The 18,631-nt window shown below is 43.1% G+C and overlaps 1 protein-coding gene across 4 annotated transcripts in view; it reads left to right on the top strand.

Moving 5' to 3' along the window:
• Myom1 (myomesin 1) overlaps positions 1–18,631 on the top strand; it is a 135,256-nt gene that overhangs the window by 56,518 nt on the left and 60,107 nt on the right. For all 4 annotated transcript variants that reach the window (XM_050166185.1, XM_050166186.1, XM_050166184.1 and 1 more), the window contains 4 exons: positions 7,734–7,875; positions 11,111–11,310; positions 12,165–12,221; positions 13,844–13,968. In XM_050166185.1, the coding sequence (XP_050022142.1) occupies positions 7,734–7,875; positions 11,111–11,310; positions 12,165–12,221; positions 13,844–13,968 (524 nt within the window). The remainder of the gene's footprint in view (positions 1–7,733; positions 7,876–11,110; positions 11,311–12,164; positions 12,222–13,843; positions 13,969–18,631) is intronic.

Genomic DNA, 18,631 nt, shown 5'->3' with positions numbered 1-18,631 from the left:
ACACACACCAGCACACACATGCCACATGTATACAATACACACACATCAGCACACACGTGCCACATGTATACAATACACACATCAGCACACACCTGCCACATGCATACAATACACACACATCAGCACACACCTGCCATATGCATACAATGCACACACACATCAGCACACACCTGCCACATGTATACAACACACACATCAGCACACACCTGCCACATGCATACAATACACAGACATCAGCACACACCTGCCACATGCATACAATACACACATCAGCACACACCTGCCACATGTATACAATACACACACATCAGCACACACCTACCTCATGCATACAATACACAGACATCAGCACACACCTGCCACATGCATACAATACACACACATCAGCACAGCACCTACCTCATGTATACAATACACACACATCAGCACAACACCTACCTCATGCACTCAACACATACACACATCTGCCATAGGCATACAAAACACACACATCAGCACACATGTACCACATGCGTACAAAACACACACATCAGCAACACCTGCCACATGCATACAACACACACATCAGCACACACCTGCCACATGCGTACAACACACATATCACAAAATTTAATTAAAAATCAAAGCATTGCATTGTTCCGAGAAGGGGCCTGAGAAGGGTCCACAGCAACAACAGTAGTTTAGGACACATGTCTTCTGGGGCCTCAGCTGAGACTTTAACTAGGGTGCCGGCTCAGCTGCTGAGATGAGATAACCACTAAAGATTTTCCTTCCTACGTCTACCAGTCCCTCACTTCCTGGCCTTTTGGCTAAGCCTGTCGCTTTAGCGGTCAGAAGGTGGTCCTGCTGGCTCTGCTCAGCAAATGTGCAGTATCCCAGGGTCCACTATTTCAGGCTGTGGTCCCAGACTATCATTCCAGCTTAGGAGGGAAAAAGGAAAGAAGTGGGGGGCTAGGGGATGGGGCTGCTCACATCACTTCTGTTTAGTGAGAAATATTTTGAATATTCCATGTACAATACTCATAAAAGTGGGCTGGAGAGATGGCTCAGCGGTTAAGAGCATTGCCTGCTCTTCCAAAGGTCCTGAGTTCAATTCCCAGCACCCACATGGTGGCTCACAACCATCTGTGATGAGGTCTGGTGCCCTCTTCCAGCCTTCAGGCATACATGCAGAAAGAATATTGTATACGTAATAAATAAATACATAAATAAATAAATATAAAAAAATACTCATCAAAGAGGAGTACTGGGGACACTCAATACTCTGTACCATATCCATGATGATGACAAGCGATCACTAAATTTGGTCACGAACCAGCAACTGATAAAAGATGTGTGAACATCCGCAACAGCTGGGAAGCATGTCAGAGTATCTTCTCCACAGAAGCATTGTGGGTAAAGCCAGGTATGGCTGAGGGAACGGAGGAGGTGGCTTTCATAAAGGTTACTATGGAAACAGGCTGGCTGGGACTCATCCAGAAGTTAGGTTAGCCGAACAACCTGGGTCAGCTTGGCTAGATAATGGCTTCTCTTTCCCTCTGAGGGTCTCATCCCACCCGACTGGAGGTTGTCTCCAGTTATGCAAACCAGCAACGAAGCCGAGATGGAAATCCCTGGTGGCCTTGTCTGGGAACCCTGGCCTGGTCTGGTGGTTCTGCATTTCCCTTGCCCCACCTACGCTGTGTCTGCCAGACTTGGATGAGACGTCACAGGACTGACCCCAGATGCAGAGCAGGGGTCAACATTTAAATCCCACACACCAGTTTTCATATCCCACAGATTAATGAAATGGAAAGATGTTATAATTTATCAGATGTTAACACAAAAGGGTTGAGTAAGATAACTGGAAAAGAATTTAAAAGGGAAGATTTCTGCAATTCTGAACTTGACAACTTTTAGGAAAGTGCATTTTTTATGTTACTACTACTGCTACTATTGCCCTGTTGTGAGGCTCAGGCCTGGGCTTGTGTGTGCAGAGCAAACACTCTCCCACCCGGTTTCAGCCTTTATTATTTGAAACAATGTATTTTAGGGCTCAGGTATAAACACACAAAGTTCTCCCACAGTAGCTGTACACATGAATGCCTGTAAATACATTTCCAGAGTTAAGCAGTCTTCACCCATGGCTTCCTTCTCTAAGGAATAATCTAATATTTCTGTCACCCTGAGCTTCTCTGAACCACTCCCATGCCCAGTCATGGCTTTTGCAGCCCCAATTTATTTCCATGTCTGCAAATTTTCTTTCAGGGCATCTTTGGACATCAGTGTTCTTGTGAGTCAGGCTTCCTCCACTCAGCGTTTGAGGTTCTCTTATGTCATCAGATCACAGTACATAAAGTAGCTCATTCCTTCTGTTGCTAGAGTAGTATCCAGTATGGAGTATCACTAGTTGCTAAGCAACAGGACCGTCTCTACTGCCAGTTGTTTAAGGGCGCTAGCACTATCTATATTCATGTTCATATTTATGGGACAGGTTTTTTTTATTTCTCTTCAATATATACCCACGTGTTGAATTGTTGGATCATAGGACACATTCATATGATCTCTTTCAGAACTGCAAAGCATTTCAAATGCTATTTTTTGTGTTTTTAAACTTTTCCCGTGGTGGCGTGTGATGCTACTAAAAGGCATTCTTTTTGGGGTTCTGGAATTTTCATTGTTTACAAAGTAGCTTCTCTATCAGCACGGTCAGCATGTAAAACACCATGTTTTATAGAATCATCGAGGAGCTGAGCATATTTGGACAGGTTTTTATTACGCAGATAATATGTGTGTCATAAAAATATAGGTCTTGTAAAACAATAAAAGGAGAAGAGCCACCTATGCGGTCGTCAGAAATAGTGTCAACAGTTGTTACATCCTCTGCTCTGCCTTAATCCCTCCCCACACAGAGAGACTGAGAGAGAGAGAGACAGAGAGAGAGAGAGAGACAGAGACAGAGACAGAGAGACAGACAGAGACAGAGAGACAGACAGAGAGAGAGACAGAGACACAGAGAGAGACAGAGACAGAAAGAGAGAGAGAGAGAATAAAATTATAGAGGACGAGATAGAAATACCATAAAGGAAGCATTGCAAAGAGCCAGAAAGTATATGGAAAAAATGTTATTAGTAACTGAAGCATTCTAAATTACAGACAGCTGATGCTTTATCTACCATACTGAAAAGATAACAAGATTTTAAAACTCCCTTGTGGGGCTGGGGAAATAGCTCAGTGACCGCTGAATAAACATTAAGCCCGCAGCACCCAGTAAAAGGCAGGCACAGCGCATACACCTATAACCTAAGCTTTGAGGGCGTAGGGCTGGGGCAGAGGCAGGTGGACCCTGAGACTAGCTTTAGAGACAGATTGTCCCCAGCCAGTCTAGCTGACTCCACAGACTCCTGGTTTAGATGTAGAACAACTGAGACACCACTCTTTGGATTCTGGTCTCCATACATGTGTGCACATATGCATGCCTACCCACATACACACGTGTACACACCCATACATAATACATACAGCACAGTACACATAATAAAAACAACTCTCCTGTGACTTTGAGTTGCTTCAGAGTTTCTGAGGGTGTTTTGCAACTATGTATTTAAAGCACATAGCGGTGGCGGGGAGGAGGAAGAAATCTTTAATAAATAAATTAATTAATTAAAAAAAATTAAGCATGTAGTTCAGCTTCTCCAGTCCCAGGACAGAGTGGACAAAGGTGAAGACAAATGTTGCAGAAAACCGGAGAAATCCAGATGTTCACCAATATGAGAACAGTAAAATAAAATGTCTTTACATATGTATATTTTAATAAGGATGAATAAATATATACGAATAAAGTTCATGCTCCATGTAAACAATAAAATACTACACAGCGATGAGAACTAATGATGTATGTCTATACTTACTGAAATATATGAAGGAAAAGAAGCAGATTTCATGAAGACCATGACCCAGGTTACTTAAAAAATGATCATATTTAGCCAAGTGTGGTCACATATGACTGTAATCCTTGAACAAGAGAGGTGAAGCAGGAGGAACACCATGAGTTCAAGGCCAGCCTAGGCTACATAGTGAGTTCCTGAGCTACAAATAATAATAATCATTATGGTTTTTTGTTAGATGTGTTGTTACATGCCTATAATCCTAGCACTTAGCAGACCAAGGCAGGATGATTTGAGTTCAAGGCCAGCCTAAACTACACGTCAAAACACATCTCAAAAAAAAAAAACCTTTTAGTTTATAAATATAAAAATAGAACAAATCTAAAAAGGCTTAAGCCAATATTTCAGTAGTCATTATTTTGAGTTACAGAGTTAAAGGAGATTTTAAACTTCTTGATTACCATTTATTTTATAATTCTGTGCTACTTTTATCATAAATATAAACAACAAGATAATGTTTTGAAAAAAGGTTATTATTTGCCTATGTCTGAGGCCAAACTGTGACAAGTAGCAGGGCTAATCTGAAATTAACCCAATTTGTCAGCCTACAAAAAGTTCAGCTATTTGGAGGTTAGGAGAGAGAAAGGCAGAAGCTTGGAAGAGGTAAATGCTGGCTGCGTGGGCACTGTCTTCACATCGGCGCAGCGGCAGCTGCTGCGAACCAGACAGGTGTGAGAGCGCTCTGCTCCGCACTTGTGTGGCGGGCATTCCCAGCATACTTGGCTCCCCGCGGTGTGAGAACAAGAGCAATACTTATTTTTAACTTTTAACTTTTGCGTTTAGTACTGTCTTAAGTAGGGTTTCTATTGCTGTGATGAGACACCATGACCAAAAGCAACATAGATGTGTTTCATCTTATAACTTATAAATCCATCTCTGAGGGAAGCCAAGGCAGGAACATGGAGGGAGGAGCTGATGCAGAAGTGTAGACGAATGCTTCTTGAACTGGCTTGCTCTTCATGGCTTGCTCTGCCTGCTCTCTCTCTCTCTGTCCTCTCTCTCTCTCTCTCTCTCTCTCTCTCTCTCTCTCATCAACACAACACACACTGCTTTCTTATAGAACCCAAAACCACCAGCCCAAGGATAGCACCATAATGGGTGATGTTGTTCCTTTTGGAAACTACAGCTCCCAGACTCCTCCTGGATTACGGATACCTGTGCGCGCAGGCGTGCACAGGTGCAGGTCATTTCTCCCAGATACCCTTGTGCTTCCCGTTAAAAAGCGAGCTTCCACGAGGTCTCGCTCTCTCTTTCCCTTTTTACCCTTGTGTATCTTGCAATCCCATCCCTTATCGTGTCCCCCTTCCCCCATTAAAGTGCACCCACGTGGGAGCCGCGTGTCTTGTCTCTTCCTTTTGCGCGTGTCTCGTCTATCTTGTGTTCGTCTACACACCCACCCGCGCCTTTAAAAGAATAATAGGTGATATCACTTTCAATCACTCATTAAGACAATGCATGGCACACTTACCTTCTGTCCAATCTAGTGTAGGCGTTTTCTCAATTGAGAGGTCCCTCTTCCCAAATGACTCCTGCTTATATCAAGTTGACATAAAACTAGCCAGGACAAGCACCTAGAAGAATACTAAATGAACTTAGGGCAAACAACTTTGACACAATACCTACACCCAAGATTAGTAAAAGTCTAAGATAATACAGGAAGACTTGATTGTTTATGAAGAAAAATCCCCAGAGCCCCGCCCCCCCCCCTTCCACAGACACAGTCAAATTAGTGGTTGTTCTAGTGGTATTTGAACTAAGGACCACTAAGGTGAAACCTTTGCTTTTCTGGGACAGCAGATGCTGGTCACTTGGGGCTAGAGAATCAGCTATGATTAAGAAGCTATGATTAAGTATCACTGAGGCAGAACTTTCTGGGAAGTGTTTCCTCAGGGTCAGCAGATGGAGCTCTGGTGCATAGGTGGCCAAGAGTGGATGAATGAGTGAACGAATGAATGCCTAAATAACGGAATAGATCATCAAGCCCACCCCTGCATGGCACCTTGTAAACTGTTACAAAAATGCCGAGCCCTGGCTCTCTGGACACCTCCTGTCTTCCATGGTCGGTTACAGTGTGCGCTGTTTTGTATTACACACCAAATCCAGTGACTGTTGAGCTAACTAGACTCCACTCTGTCAACATGGGACTCTCTCCATCAGTGTGTGGACTCATCGGTCTTTATCACAGGATGTGCTGTTGCCAGCTGTTCCTCTAGAAAGGTGCCTCTTCTGGTACCCGCACGTACCAGCATCGGCAGCAGTAGCATCACTTGTACTCTTGTTCTGCTCTTCCTCGTCAGCAGCATCACTGCCCCTACCCTCTCACAAAGCTGGTGAGGTCCCTCTAGAAAGGCGCCTCTTCTGGTACCCGCCAGTGTCAGCAGCAGCATCACTTGTGCTCTTGCCCCGCTCTTCCTCGTCAGCAGCATCACTGTCCCTCCCTCTCACGAAGCTGGCGAGGAGAGAGACATGCTCCCAGGAAAACACTTGCTTCCTGTTGCATAGCATGCAAGGATTCTAAGTACAGCCTTGGCCATGGTTTATTAGTGTCGTTTTCCTTTAGCACACGTGTCTGCAGGAGACATTTGCCCAGAGGACATGCCCTGATGGTTTATGGGGACATGAAAAAGAATGTCCAAAATCCAAGTGATCTCAGCTCTTCACATGTAATGCAAACTTATTAACATTAAAGCCAGAAGTCTGCGAATGTTTCGGCTGTTATATAAAATACCCTTTGTAGCTCACGAGCGTTACAGAAGTTTAGATCACAGGAAAAGATTGTTCAGTTGACAGGAATGTTTTCTCCTGGGTAAGTGGCTCCCATGTGTCCTAACTAATTCTGTCTGTGAAAATGCTGTTCATATGCTCAGGAGAACTGGCAGTATGGGTCTTTAATTATTCTCAGTTAAAGGGCTACTGATGATATATTTTCTTTCATTTCCTTCTGATCCATTGATTAGCTGTGCCTCAGGAGTGAGGGAAGGGCTCACAGTCTGAGAGCTGACCTCACAAACAGTCAATTTCCTGTTTCCTGTGCTATCGCAGACTTTCACTAAACTCGAATGTGGGTGTTGTGTCGGAGCTCTTTTCCTAAGTACCCTCAGTTTGGAATAGCCGTTATGTGTGTTGACTTTTGTTTGTTTACTCCTTGTTCTTGGTCTGTATCTGCCAGGTTCTGTTACAGGGTTTGGTTTAGTTGACAGTATCAGAAGCTTCAGCCCATGGTAGGCTGGCCCCAGATTCCAGGGCCCGTGGTGAGACACTTGGGTGGCAGGCTGGGTGGAACAGACCTGCTCAACTCACGTCAGCTTGACAGAAGGGGGTGGTGGCAAAAAGGAGCCAGGGCAAGTGTTAGCTACCCTTTAAATGCATGTCCCACTGACCTGCCTCGTCCGGTCAGTTTCCTCCTTCCGCAGCCCCCTGCTCACCAGTCATCAGCTGTTAAACCAGCACTAGGCTAAACCTCTGATGGGCCAGAGCTGTCCTGATGTAATAGTCTTAGGAACGCACTCACAGATGCACACGCTCAAGTGCACTTTAAAGATATTCTACAACAACTTTGGGAAGCAAGGGCAACGAGTCAAAATCCATGGATTCTTTTCAGAGCCCTTTTTATTTTCTAACATAATGTTCTTCCCACAAAAGGGAAAAGCACACCTTGTTATATTGACAAACAAATTGTAAGACTTGAAGTTTGCTCTATGAAGCTAAATATGTAGCTACCATGTTCTGTAGGAAATGTGGGCACTATGACCTCAGTCTGCCAAGCTGGCCGAGCCTGCGTGAGCGATTAACACTCTGTCTCCACAGATGCTGATGCAGAGATTGAAGGAGCCCCTGCAGCACCGTTGGATGTGGTGCCTTTGGATGCTAACAAAGATTACATCATAATCTCTTGGAAGCAGCCGGCTGTGGACGGAGGGAGCCCTATCCTTGGATACTTTATCGATAAGTTAGTGCTTGGCCTGATATCAGTCTGTGGATGTACAGATGTGTTCTTGATTGTTCCCGTTATTTCTAAGTGAAAGCTTTCTCTTCTCTGGTTTTTGCCTCCTCTCCCTTTCTTTCTCCATATATGTTTAATACATATATAAACATACATACATACATATTAGCACCTCCTTATTTACCTAAACTCTTTGAATTTGGCAACCAGCTCATGTCACTAACTTGGCAAGAATGCAATGACTTTGTAAACCTAATAACAGAGGCCAATGCAGAATGACATAACTGATATTCAATATTCTTAGCATCCACGTTCCTAGTATGGCAGTTATTCAAGAGTACTGCCTTTAGGAGCACAAATGAATTCCTTGTACCATACAATGTGGTTCCAAGTTATTCATATTATATAAGAAATAAGATAAAAAATTCATAGTGTTAGGCTACACTCTTACGTATCAGTCCTGGTTGATTACAGTCTTCAGTACTTAGGATTTTATACATTCATATCCACTAGATTTGGGTAACACAAGCAACAAATTTAGATTATTGGCCCAAGTATGTGAGTCTCTGACTCAGTTTCTCTTCTGATAGTTACTCCAATTCCTTCTGCTTTTGTCTGTGGAAACAATTCGAGACAGATGATCTCTGTCAGTGTATTAAACTTTCTGTTGTAACAGTAAGTAAAGCGTGCCCGCTGTGCTCAGTGCCTTCCAGAGAGATGCTTGTTTATCCGTAGACATGAAGTGGGATGGAAGCTCCACCTACTTCTGATGAATTTGGAGGTTTGCATAAGTTCTTTTCTTACTGTCAGCTCTGCTTTGTTGTCTTCGACAAATAGCCAAGGGGTCTGCAAATTTTATGGAAGATTGGAGACAATCAGTGAACATTGTTCAATATTTACTGTCTGCTCTGATACTGATCTAAACACTGCATGTGTTTATCACTAACCCATAGCCATCCCAGACAGGCCTAGCTCTTATTACAAGTAAGAAACAGAGGGCCAGCCAAAGCCACACGCCACAAGGAAACATTATGTTGCTTAAGGTCACATGGGTAGGAAACCCAGTGCCAGAATTCCACTATCAGCTCAACTGTAAATCAGTGCTCTCTCTGCTCCAACATGCTATAGAAGCTTCTAGAAAAGATGCCCTTCACTTTTCCCAGCACAAATGAAGGTTAAGAGGCATGTTCTAATGCCACCATGGTAGGGTCTGAACAGGGAGGTAGGAGAGTCCAAACGGAAGCTTGGGAGATAGGTCTAGGAAAACTGCTGCAGCCCCTCAACTTTGCGCCACCCCGCGAGCAACTCTAGACTCTACAAAGCAGAGGTGTGGGAAGGTGGACAGAAGGCATGCGCTTGATAAGACTTTACATAATGTTGAAGAAAATGATCCATGTTATCCCTATCAGAGATGTAAAACGAGAGTGAGGAAGGGAAGACCCCCCCACCCCACCCCACGTTTTATATTGATTGCTCCTGGAAGTGTCCTCCCATGAGAACTATTTGAAAGTTATACATTTTAAACATAGCGTCATATAGGGGACATATTGCAAACTAAAAGCCTTGTGTACTAATTGTGAAAAACAAGGGATCGCGCCGGGCGGTGGTGGCGCACGCCTTTAATCCCAGCACTCGGGAGGCAGAGGCAGGCGGATCTCTGTGAGTTCGAGACCAGCGTGGTCTACAGAGCTAGTTCCAGGACAGGCTCCAAAGCCTCAGAGAAACCCTGTCTCGAAAAACCAAAAAAAAAAAAAAAAAAAAAAACAAGGGATTGCGTTGTCGTATGGCTGCACGATTTACTCAAACACCGAGTCTCTAATGCTGAGCTGATTGGATTGGTAGCCTCATATTGTCTCCTGAGCAGCCCCCTGCCTCTGTTATTGGGAACCAAGTTACTTCATTAGCAGGCAACTAGAAGTAAGTGTCCAACCACTTTATTTCCCATGGGAATCTTCAGCCTCATCGTTAAAGGGACAAGCGTGACTGGACATGGCACGCAGGCCCAGCACTTAGGAGGTAGAGATATGAGGGTCATGAGTTAAAAACCAGCTCGGGTTACATAGCAAGACCTTGGAGGGAGAACAGAGGATGAAGAAAGAAAAGAAGCAAATAGATTACAGCAACCTTCCGACCCTTGTACCCACACAGAACAGTGATCGTCAAGGAAGAAAACAGCACACTGTTTCCCAAACTGCAGTACAGTTTCCTGTTCTGTTCTGTGTGGCTGGTTTGACTGGCCTCAAGGTCCTTCCACCTGAGTTCCCAAATGCCAGGCTTGCAGATGTGCACCACCATTCCCAGATGCACGGTTATCTTTTTAGGTTCCAACTTGTCCTACCATAATTCTGCTTTTAAACGAAAATGCCTAAAGAAGACAAAAAACACTAACCGTGAAATTAAAAGTGTCAGCAGGAGATGAGTGAGGGCTCTCCCTAAGACTCTCTATAAAGATTCTGGAGCAGTGACTCTGTGGTTAAAGCACTGGCTGCTCTTCCAGAGGACCCAGGTTCAAGTCCCAGCACCCACATGGCAGCTCACAACTGTCTGCAACTCCAGTTACAGGGGATCTAACGATATCTTGTGTCCTTGGCAGACACCAGGCACACAAGAGGTGAACAGACATCCATGCAGCCAAAACACCCATACATTAAAAATACAACAAGAAGATTCTGGATACACACATGTTTTCCTTACCCCTCTCTAACTCCTCCTCACAACACACAAGGCCCTCCCCCCAGCTGCTCATTCGGGAAAGGTCTGAGGCTTCGTTCTTCAAGCTAAAAAAGATAAATTGCTGACTGGTAAAATGCCTTAGTAAAGGTAGATGCCTGTACCCTACATTCATATTCTCTCTGTCTCTCTGTCTCTCTCTCTCTGTCTCTCTCTCTCTGTCTCTCTCTCTCCCCCCTCCCTCCTCTCTCTCTCTCTCTCTCTCTCTCTCTCTCTCTCTCGCCCCCCCCCCTCCTCTCTCTCTCTCTCTCTCTCTCTCTCTCTCTCTCTCTCTCTCTCTCTCTCTCTCTCTCTCACACACACACACACACACACACACATGCTTGAAATGTTCGAAGGAACAGCTTGAAGGACACATTGAATGTGGGTGGGATTGTCGTGTCTGCAGTCTAGCCCCAATAAGCGTTGCAGGTTTTGACACAGAGACAATCTGAGGGGACAGGGGAATGTGTGCCTTGGACCTTTGCTCTTAGCCATACTCGGCGTAACCTGCCGACCCCTCTTTCCTCAGGTGCGAGGTGGGCACAGACAGCTGGTCTCAGTGCAATGACACACCTGTGAAGTTCGCTCGCTTTCCAGTCACTGGCTTGATAGAGGGTCGTTCCTACATATTCCGCGTCCGAGCTGTGAATAAAACTGGAATAGGCCTGCCATCTCGAGTTTCTGAGCCCGTGGCGGCTCTGGATGCAGCTGAGAAAGCTAGACTTAAAAGTAAGCCCTCTTCATTTCTCTGCATCTTCCCCGCACCTTTAAAAAAAAATACTGCGGTGTCACTGCAAGTAATTCCTCTTCCGTCCACTAGAGGGCGGCGAGAGTAAAACATCTATTGGTGATCAGACACGCCTGTGGTTCGGGAGAGTGCAAGAACATAAAAAATATTTGCTTTTGATTCATTTTCTGAGCTTTTTAAAAACCCATTCTATTTTATCTTTAAAAAATTGCTCAGAAAATAAATGTATCTTGATAATTTGTGTGGGGGAGGGCATGCATGCCACAGTGCTTGTGTGGAAGTCAGAGGACAACCGGTTACTAGAAGTTGGTTGTCTCCTTCTACTGTGTTGGTCCTGGTTATGGAACTCACGACGTCATCAGTCTTGGCAGCAGAGCCATAGGACGGAGTTCTGTACATTATACCTCTCTCTCCCGTCTTCCTTACTCATGTCCCACAGACAGCGCTTTTCCAAGCATAATAGGAACGCTTTTCGTTCAGCTCTCGTGTCTCCCCTGACCTTCGTGATACCTGACAGAGAACTACTGTGTTATGACTGTCCTCGGTGTGTTTCTCCCAAATGTGTTGTCTCTGAAGAAGGCAGGGGAAGCCTGTGGTGTGGGGGAGGGGGCTATGTACTGATAAGTAGAACTCAGGAAATTCAGCTCAGTCCAGGGAGACTTTAGGTTCTGGGAAGGGCTGGGTTCCCATGGTACCTTCTACTTGTTGGCAAAGGTGCATAGGAAGACGTGTCAGAGAACTAGAACCTATTTGACTAACGCAGCCAATTTATTGGCTTGTCGAAGAGTCAGAAGCATATTCGGGAATGTGCGACTTTTATGCTTGTCCTCCTTAGGTCGTCCTTCAGCGCCCTGGACTGGACAGATCATTGTCACGGAAGAGGAACCTACAGGTACAAACTCTGGCCACTCCACATGCCATGACTGATGTGCTGTGCAATTTAGCTTTGCTTGTAAATATACATAATTGTTTGTGAAGCTTTGGAAAGAGATGGTAGCTGAAATAACATATCAAAGAATCGTGTGTGGGGTGGCGGGACTGGGGATTGAGCCCAGGGCCTTGTCCAGGCCAAGAACACACCAAGAGACAGAGAGAGAAGGAGAGGGAGGGAGAGAGAGAGAGAGAAAGACAGACAGCTTAGTTCCTGGTGCTGCAGATCTGTACTGTAACAATGACTATTGTCACTGTGATTTTTGTCCCTGGATCTGCAGTACAGTTTTTCTCTGCTTGATTCTGTGATATTCTCTTTATCACTGGCTGCAGAATTTTGATTATGATGTGCATCAGTGGTTGTCCTCCTATGTATTGTGCTTCTGGGGTCTGTGGGTTTCTAGCTGTCCTCTGTTCTGAGGAGGTTCCACTGTTGTTCTTTATTTTTAGTGGATTCCTCTCTCCCTCCTCTACTAGGAGTTTCGGTTATGTGCCACTTGAGGCCACTGAAATTGGTTCTCAGCTCCTGGGTGCTGTATCCCCCCAGTCTTCACCTTTTTTTTTTTAAATATCTATCTATCTATCTATCTATCTATTTATTTATTTATTATGTATACAATGTTCTGTCTGTCTGTATGCCTGCAGGCCAGAAGAGGGCACCAGACCTCATTACAGATGGCTTTGAGCCACCATGTGGTTGCTGGGAATTGAACTCAGGACCTTTGGAAGAGCAGGCAATGCTCTTAACCGCTGAGCCATCTCTCCAGCCCCCCAGTCTTCACCTTCTTAAACACGTGGAATGTCTATAACCATGGTTTATGTTTGTAGCCGCTTCCGTGTCCTTGTCTCCCAATTATCACAGGTGATACTAATTCTGTCACCTGTGGCATTTCTGGGTTTGTTACTAATGATCCTTCCCCCTAATGTAGGCTTTATTTTCTTGCTTTCTATACACACTTTTTTCTCTTTTAATTAATACCAGGTATTTTGAGTTTATATTGTTTGATGCTGGATGTTTTTAAATTTGTAGAAATGCCTTTGAGCATTTTTTTTTTTTTTTTGAGGAAACAAATCTTTTCAAAGTGGCAGGGAATTCAGCTGTTGCAGAGGGCACGGAAGAAGGGAAGGAGGGAAGAAGAGGAAGGCAGGGAAAGACATTTTTCTAATGAAGATGTCGTAATTGTGAGGTAGATCCAGAGGCTGCCATGTGACTCCTACACGTTTGACCTTGGCACGGAAATCAACCCCACCGCCTCATGGCCCGCTCTAGACTTCAGTTTTTTCTTTATGTACTTTGGAACCAAACACACACTTCTTTGCATGGTTCAAGTTCCCTCTACATCAGTTTAGTGGTAAATCATATAAAGACACATCCAGTCCCAGGTTCCCTTAGTCTGTCTGTATGCTATGCACAGTGGCATCTGAATAGCCAAATGAATGAATGACTTATTATTATTATTATTATTATTATAGATAAGGTTTCCTTACACTGTGGAGCCAGGAAGAGAGAGGCACTTGTGGCTCTCCATGTGTCTCCGGCTCCCCTGAATATGTGCACCTCACTTTACCTTGTTTGTTTTTCAGAGGGTGTCATTCCTGGCCCCCCGACAGACCTCTCTGTCACTGAGGCCACCCGGAGCTACGTAGTGCTGAGCTGGAAACCCCCCGGCCAGCGCGGTCACGAGGGCATTATGTATTTTGTAGAGAAGGTAAGACCCCGGCATTATCACCTACGCTAACCCCTATTAATTTCTAATAACAATGGAGCAATTACGGTAGGGCAGCAGCAGGAATAACTAAACTCTTTAAATTCACATAGATTATGAACTGTCTCTGTTGAGAATATAAATAACACATAGAACCTCATCATGGTGCCTGGAGACCCCCTCATGTTCCTGCTCTATAGATTGTCCGTATGACGGTGTTCTCTAGAGCAGCCCCCGTCTCTCTTGTGATGGAACAACTCTAGCGATGGCTGTCTGTCTACTGGTCCTTCTGTCAGGACGACGAAACATGATGAAGGTAGAGGGCAAGAGGAATAGAGAAGTTGTACTGCTCCCAAACAGGAGGGCGAGGTGAAGACAACAAGGCTCCGCACACACCACCGTGAAGCCGTATTCTTCATACACAATAGATGGGGGCTGGGTGACGAAGCAGTCTGAGATGCTGGATTCTTTCCCCCACATGTCTTATAATCGTGCTTGGGATCAGACCATTAGAGGACAGCAGACAGTGAAATGAGCTGGGCGAGGATGATGCGGGAGCCAGCTGTGTAGCCGTATCCAAAGGGGTCTGGTGAGCTTTTGTGAGCAGCTAGTGGGGAAGCGCCCAGAGCTGGCCAGGGCATTACTGAAGGAAATGGTTCTGCTGCCAGCACAGAAACACGTGAGAAGGCAGACCGCGTGGTACAGAGTCCTCCTTCACAAGATCATGGCTTCTGAGAGGATATTTAAGAATTTGTTTAACATGAAGCTCCAAGTCCCTTCTTGACCAAGTGTTTGCCTAGGATTCGTGATGCCTTTGCTTCAATGCCCACTGCCACAAAAACGAGATCAGGATTTAATTGAGACGGTGTTTTTGTCTGATCTATAAAAACATTTGTGTATTTATTCAGAGTAATGTGCTATTGTTAACAAAAATGAGATTAGTGCTTATGCTTTAAATTTCATCTTTGCACAATTACATAAAAAGTTTTTTTTTATAAAATATTTGGAATTCAGTTTTTCTCTTTCATCTGGATTATTCTGATTATTCAATTTCAGAATAACTGTTAGGTTACCTTCCCTTACAGTTACTGTGAGAGGATCCATTTCTGAGGAATATAGGTTTATGGAGACATCTATCTACAGATTAGGTGACAATATAAAAACAGGGTGCAGATATCATGTGTTTTAAGCGCTGGGACTGAACCCAGGGTTCATACACAGCAGACCACTGCTCTGACAGACTTCCCACTTTTGAGATCTTATCGCTGCCCCCTAAGTGGCAATGACTACAGGCTTGTGCCACCAGGCCTGGCCAATATACAGACTTCAGAAGTGTAGTAACATATATTGATTAGGAATAATAATGACTTCCATTATGGCATTCTTGTGCAACTCATATTTTCTCTTTTCCCTTTCTTCTCCGGTTGACCTCCCCCCCCCCCCGTTTTTCCCCCTTCTATTTTCTTGTCTAGTTTTGTTTTCTGGAGGTTTTGTTATTGTTGTTTGAGTTTTTGGTAATCAGTGGGTTTCACTAGTGTTGCTTACAGGAGGACAGTTGAAGAATTGTTTGTCGGAACAGAGGGGCCTTATCAGTGGATACTGCACTGAATAAAATGTCATGTTTATGTCATAAATGTCAACCATAAGCTAATGAGTACCCATGAGACCCTGCCCACTCCACCACAGTGTTGACTAACCCAAGTATGTGTGGATTTCCCAATATGCAATTTATATAGAGATGTATTTGTGTGTACACACATACACATGTGCGTGCATGCACACATGCACACAGTTTGCCCATGGCATCACATGTGCCAGACGTCAAACTATGAAAGTTGATTTTCTCCTTTTTCCGTGTGGGTCTCAGGATCAAAATTAGGTCGTTAGGCTTGGTGGCAGTTGCCTTTCTGACTGAGCCTTCTCACTGGTAAAGTATGCAAATATCTTAATAGCCTTTTATTTATTTCAAACTTGTGGAACTTAAGAATTACACTAGAGTGCCAGGAGGCGGTGGTCCACACCTTTAATCCAAGCACTTGGGAGGCAGAGGCAGGCAGATCTCTGTGGTTCAAGGCCAGCCTGGTCTACAGGGTGAGTTCCAAGACAGCCAGGGTTGTTTCACAGAGAAACCCTGTCTCGAAACAAAACAAACAAAAAAAAAAAAAAGAAAGAAAGAAAAGAAAAAAGAATTACACCAGATTAACACGTTATTGTCTGTGATTTTCCATTATTAATATTTTTGGTGATGAATATTTGTCTGATATTCCTGAGATCAATGTCTTGCTTCTTTCTTATCTGCAGGAAATTGTAAACAATAAGTTTACGACTGCTTTCCCATGTAACAAAGACTAGAAATCTCCCAAGGGTCTGGTTTTATGAAATCTAAAATTATATGTATAGTTTCCAATTTTCTAAATGTTATCCCCAAATAAAATGTTTGTTATCACCCTAAACCTTTTTGTATTTTAATAAAAGCAATGATAGAGTAATAGCTAAATGTACATTTCTGGTAAATTTAATACACACCCATGCCCACTGCATTTCTTTGACACACTCCACAGGAAAAGGCTCTGAATTAACTCTGACAGTAATTACCATTTTGCTAACATAATGACGCATAACAACCCACTCAGACATGTGCTTCAGATGAGTCAGTGCTGGCCTCTGTTGACCATTTCCTTTGGTCACATCAACCTGAATTTTGAAAAGTCTCTTACTTCCCCAGATCAAAGTACGTATCATTTATCATTAAACAATTGAACATTTTTTCCTATCAGCCTGCTCAGTTGTGTAAAGAGAGACTGTACTTTCATTCCCTAGCCACCCAGACCTGAATAATCACACAGAAACTATGTTGATTACAACACAGTTTGACCAACGCCTCAGGCATATTTCTAGCTAACTCTTACATCTTAAATTTACCTATTTCTATTAGTCTATGTATTGCCATGTGCCATGGCATTTACTTCATTTTCTATATGTCTTGCTTCCTTGGCAGCTGACTGGTGTCTGCTTGATTCAGCCTATTCTCTATATATCTCTATATGGATTTCTCTCCTGGCTTTACTCTGCTAAACTATTGGCCAAAACAGCTTTATTCATCAACCATTAAACACATATACAGAAGGACATCCCACATCATCTCCCCTTTTCTATCTAATCAAAAAGGAATGTTTTAACTTTAACATAGTAAAATTGCATATACAAAACAGTTATCAAGCAATAATTATAGTTATAATATTTAGTCCCTTTACATTTGGTAAATTAAGGAAAATACTCTATCATCTATCCTATCTTTGTGAGTCTAAAGTTTTATATCTAATTTATCTTTTACCATAACTAAGGAAAACTGTAACTATACAATTTGATGAAGTCTTCAACTCCATCAAAGACCCCTGAAGGATATAATATTACCTAAGTAAACAGAAAGTACATTGTAAGCAGCTTTCAAAACTCTAGAAATGACAGAGACATCTCACTGCTTGGACAGTCACCCAAAGTTCTTTTGTAACATTGGGGCCTCCATCTTCAACCAAAGGCCCATAGTATATGGAAGACTTTTCAGTGAAGCAGGAAATTTGAATATCTGTTCTGCCTTGTACTGGCAAAGTTTGTCAGTTGCTTTCTTCTGTGTCCTGAAGAATGTCTGACAGTTTCTTCTGTGAAGCAGGAACCCTAAAAGTACCATCCTGTCTTTTGGAAAGTTAAGCAGTCACTTTTCTGTGGGTCCTGCTTGTCCATTTCATGTATCATACTATCAAGAAGTCCAAGCAAGAACAGTTTCTTCCCCCAAGTGGTTAGCCTTGTTATATTGAAGGCAAATTCCATAACGGGTTTCTTCAATTCCCATCAACCCCTCTAAAGTAATTGGTGTTGCCAGAAGCAGACACGTCTCACTGTTGAGAAAAGCCTAAGTTTTAAAAATATTTTAAATGCCATATTCTGTAGGTCTTTGAAAAGTTTGAAGAATATCTATCCATCTGAAATATATCTCTATACATCTAGGAAACTTAACTAGCATGACTACAAGTTTGACTGTTATAGATGACTATTAATTCATAGTTTTTAATTATATTACATTTTTAATGAGCTGTATAAACATAATACCTTAAACAAGAGTAGAAATATACATGTAGCAAAATTGACCTTAATTTTGTATCAATAAACCAAAGTCCATACTAATGCAGTAGTATTCATTTCTATATCATATCCCCATTTTTCTTTAGAAAGACCTTGACTGTACCCATTAATCATTTATAATCAAGTCCTTAAAATGAAAATAAACATTTATAAACAATATTTGGGAATTTGGGTGTAGTTTTTTGGACTACTTCCTGCTGATTGGGGGTGCTGTTAATCAGGTCTTTCATGGAGCATCTTGTGTGGTTGGTTCATTTCAACCAGCAGTCCTGAAACTGTCCTAGATGTTGGACCACCTACATCATCACTTGAGGGGGGTCTTATTTGGTTAAACCATATTAGCCAATAAGAAATACACAGCTTTTTATCCTCTGTGGAAACAAAAGCAGAACCTCTTTTCCAAATTAACATGTTCTTAGACCTAAATTTTAAAGTCAAGATACTTTTAAAATATATATGTTGTTTTGGCTTAGCAACCCATACAATGAAATGTCTCTCTGTAGTTAGCTCATTCTCAGACAAATAT

The sequence above is a fragment of the Alexandromys fortis genome, unplaced genomic scaffold, assembly GCF_014885135.2.
Source record: "Alexandromys fortis isolate MF-2015 unplaced genomic scaffold, M_Fortis_MF-2015_v1.1 scaffold_143, whole genome shotgun sequence".
Lineage (NCBI taxonomy): Eukaryota > Metazoa > Chordata > Mammalia > Rodentia > Cricetidae > Alexandromys > Alexandromys fortis.
The sequence above is the reverse complement of the archived record's forward strand: the minus strand, read 5'-3'. Positions and strand labels throughout refer to the sequence as shown.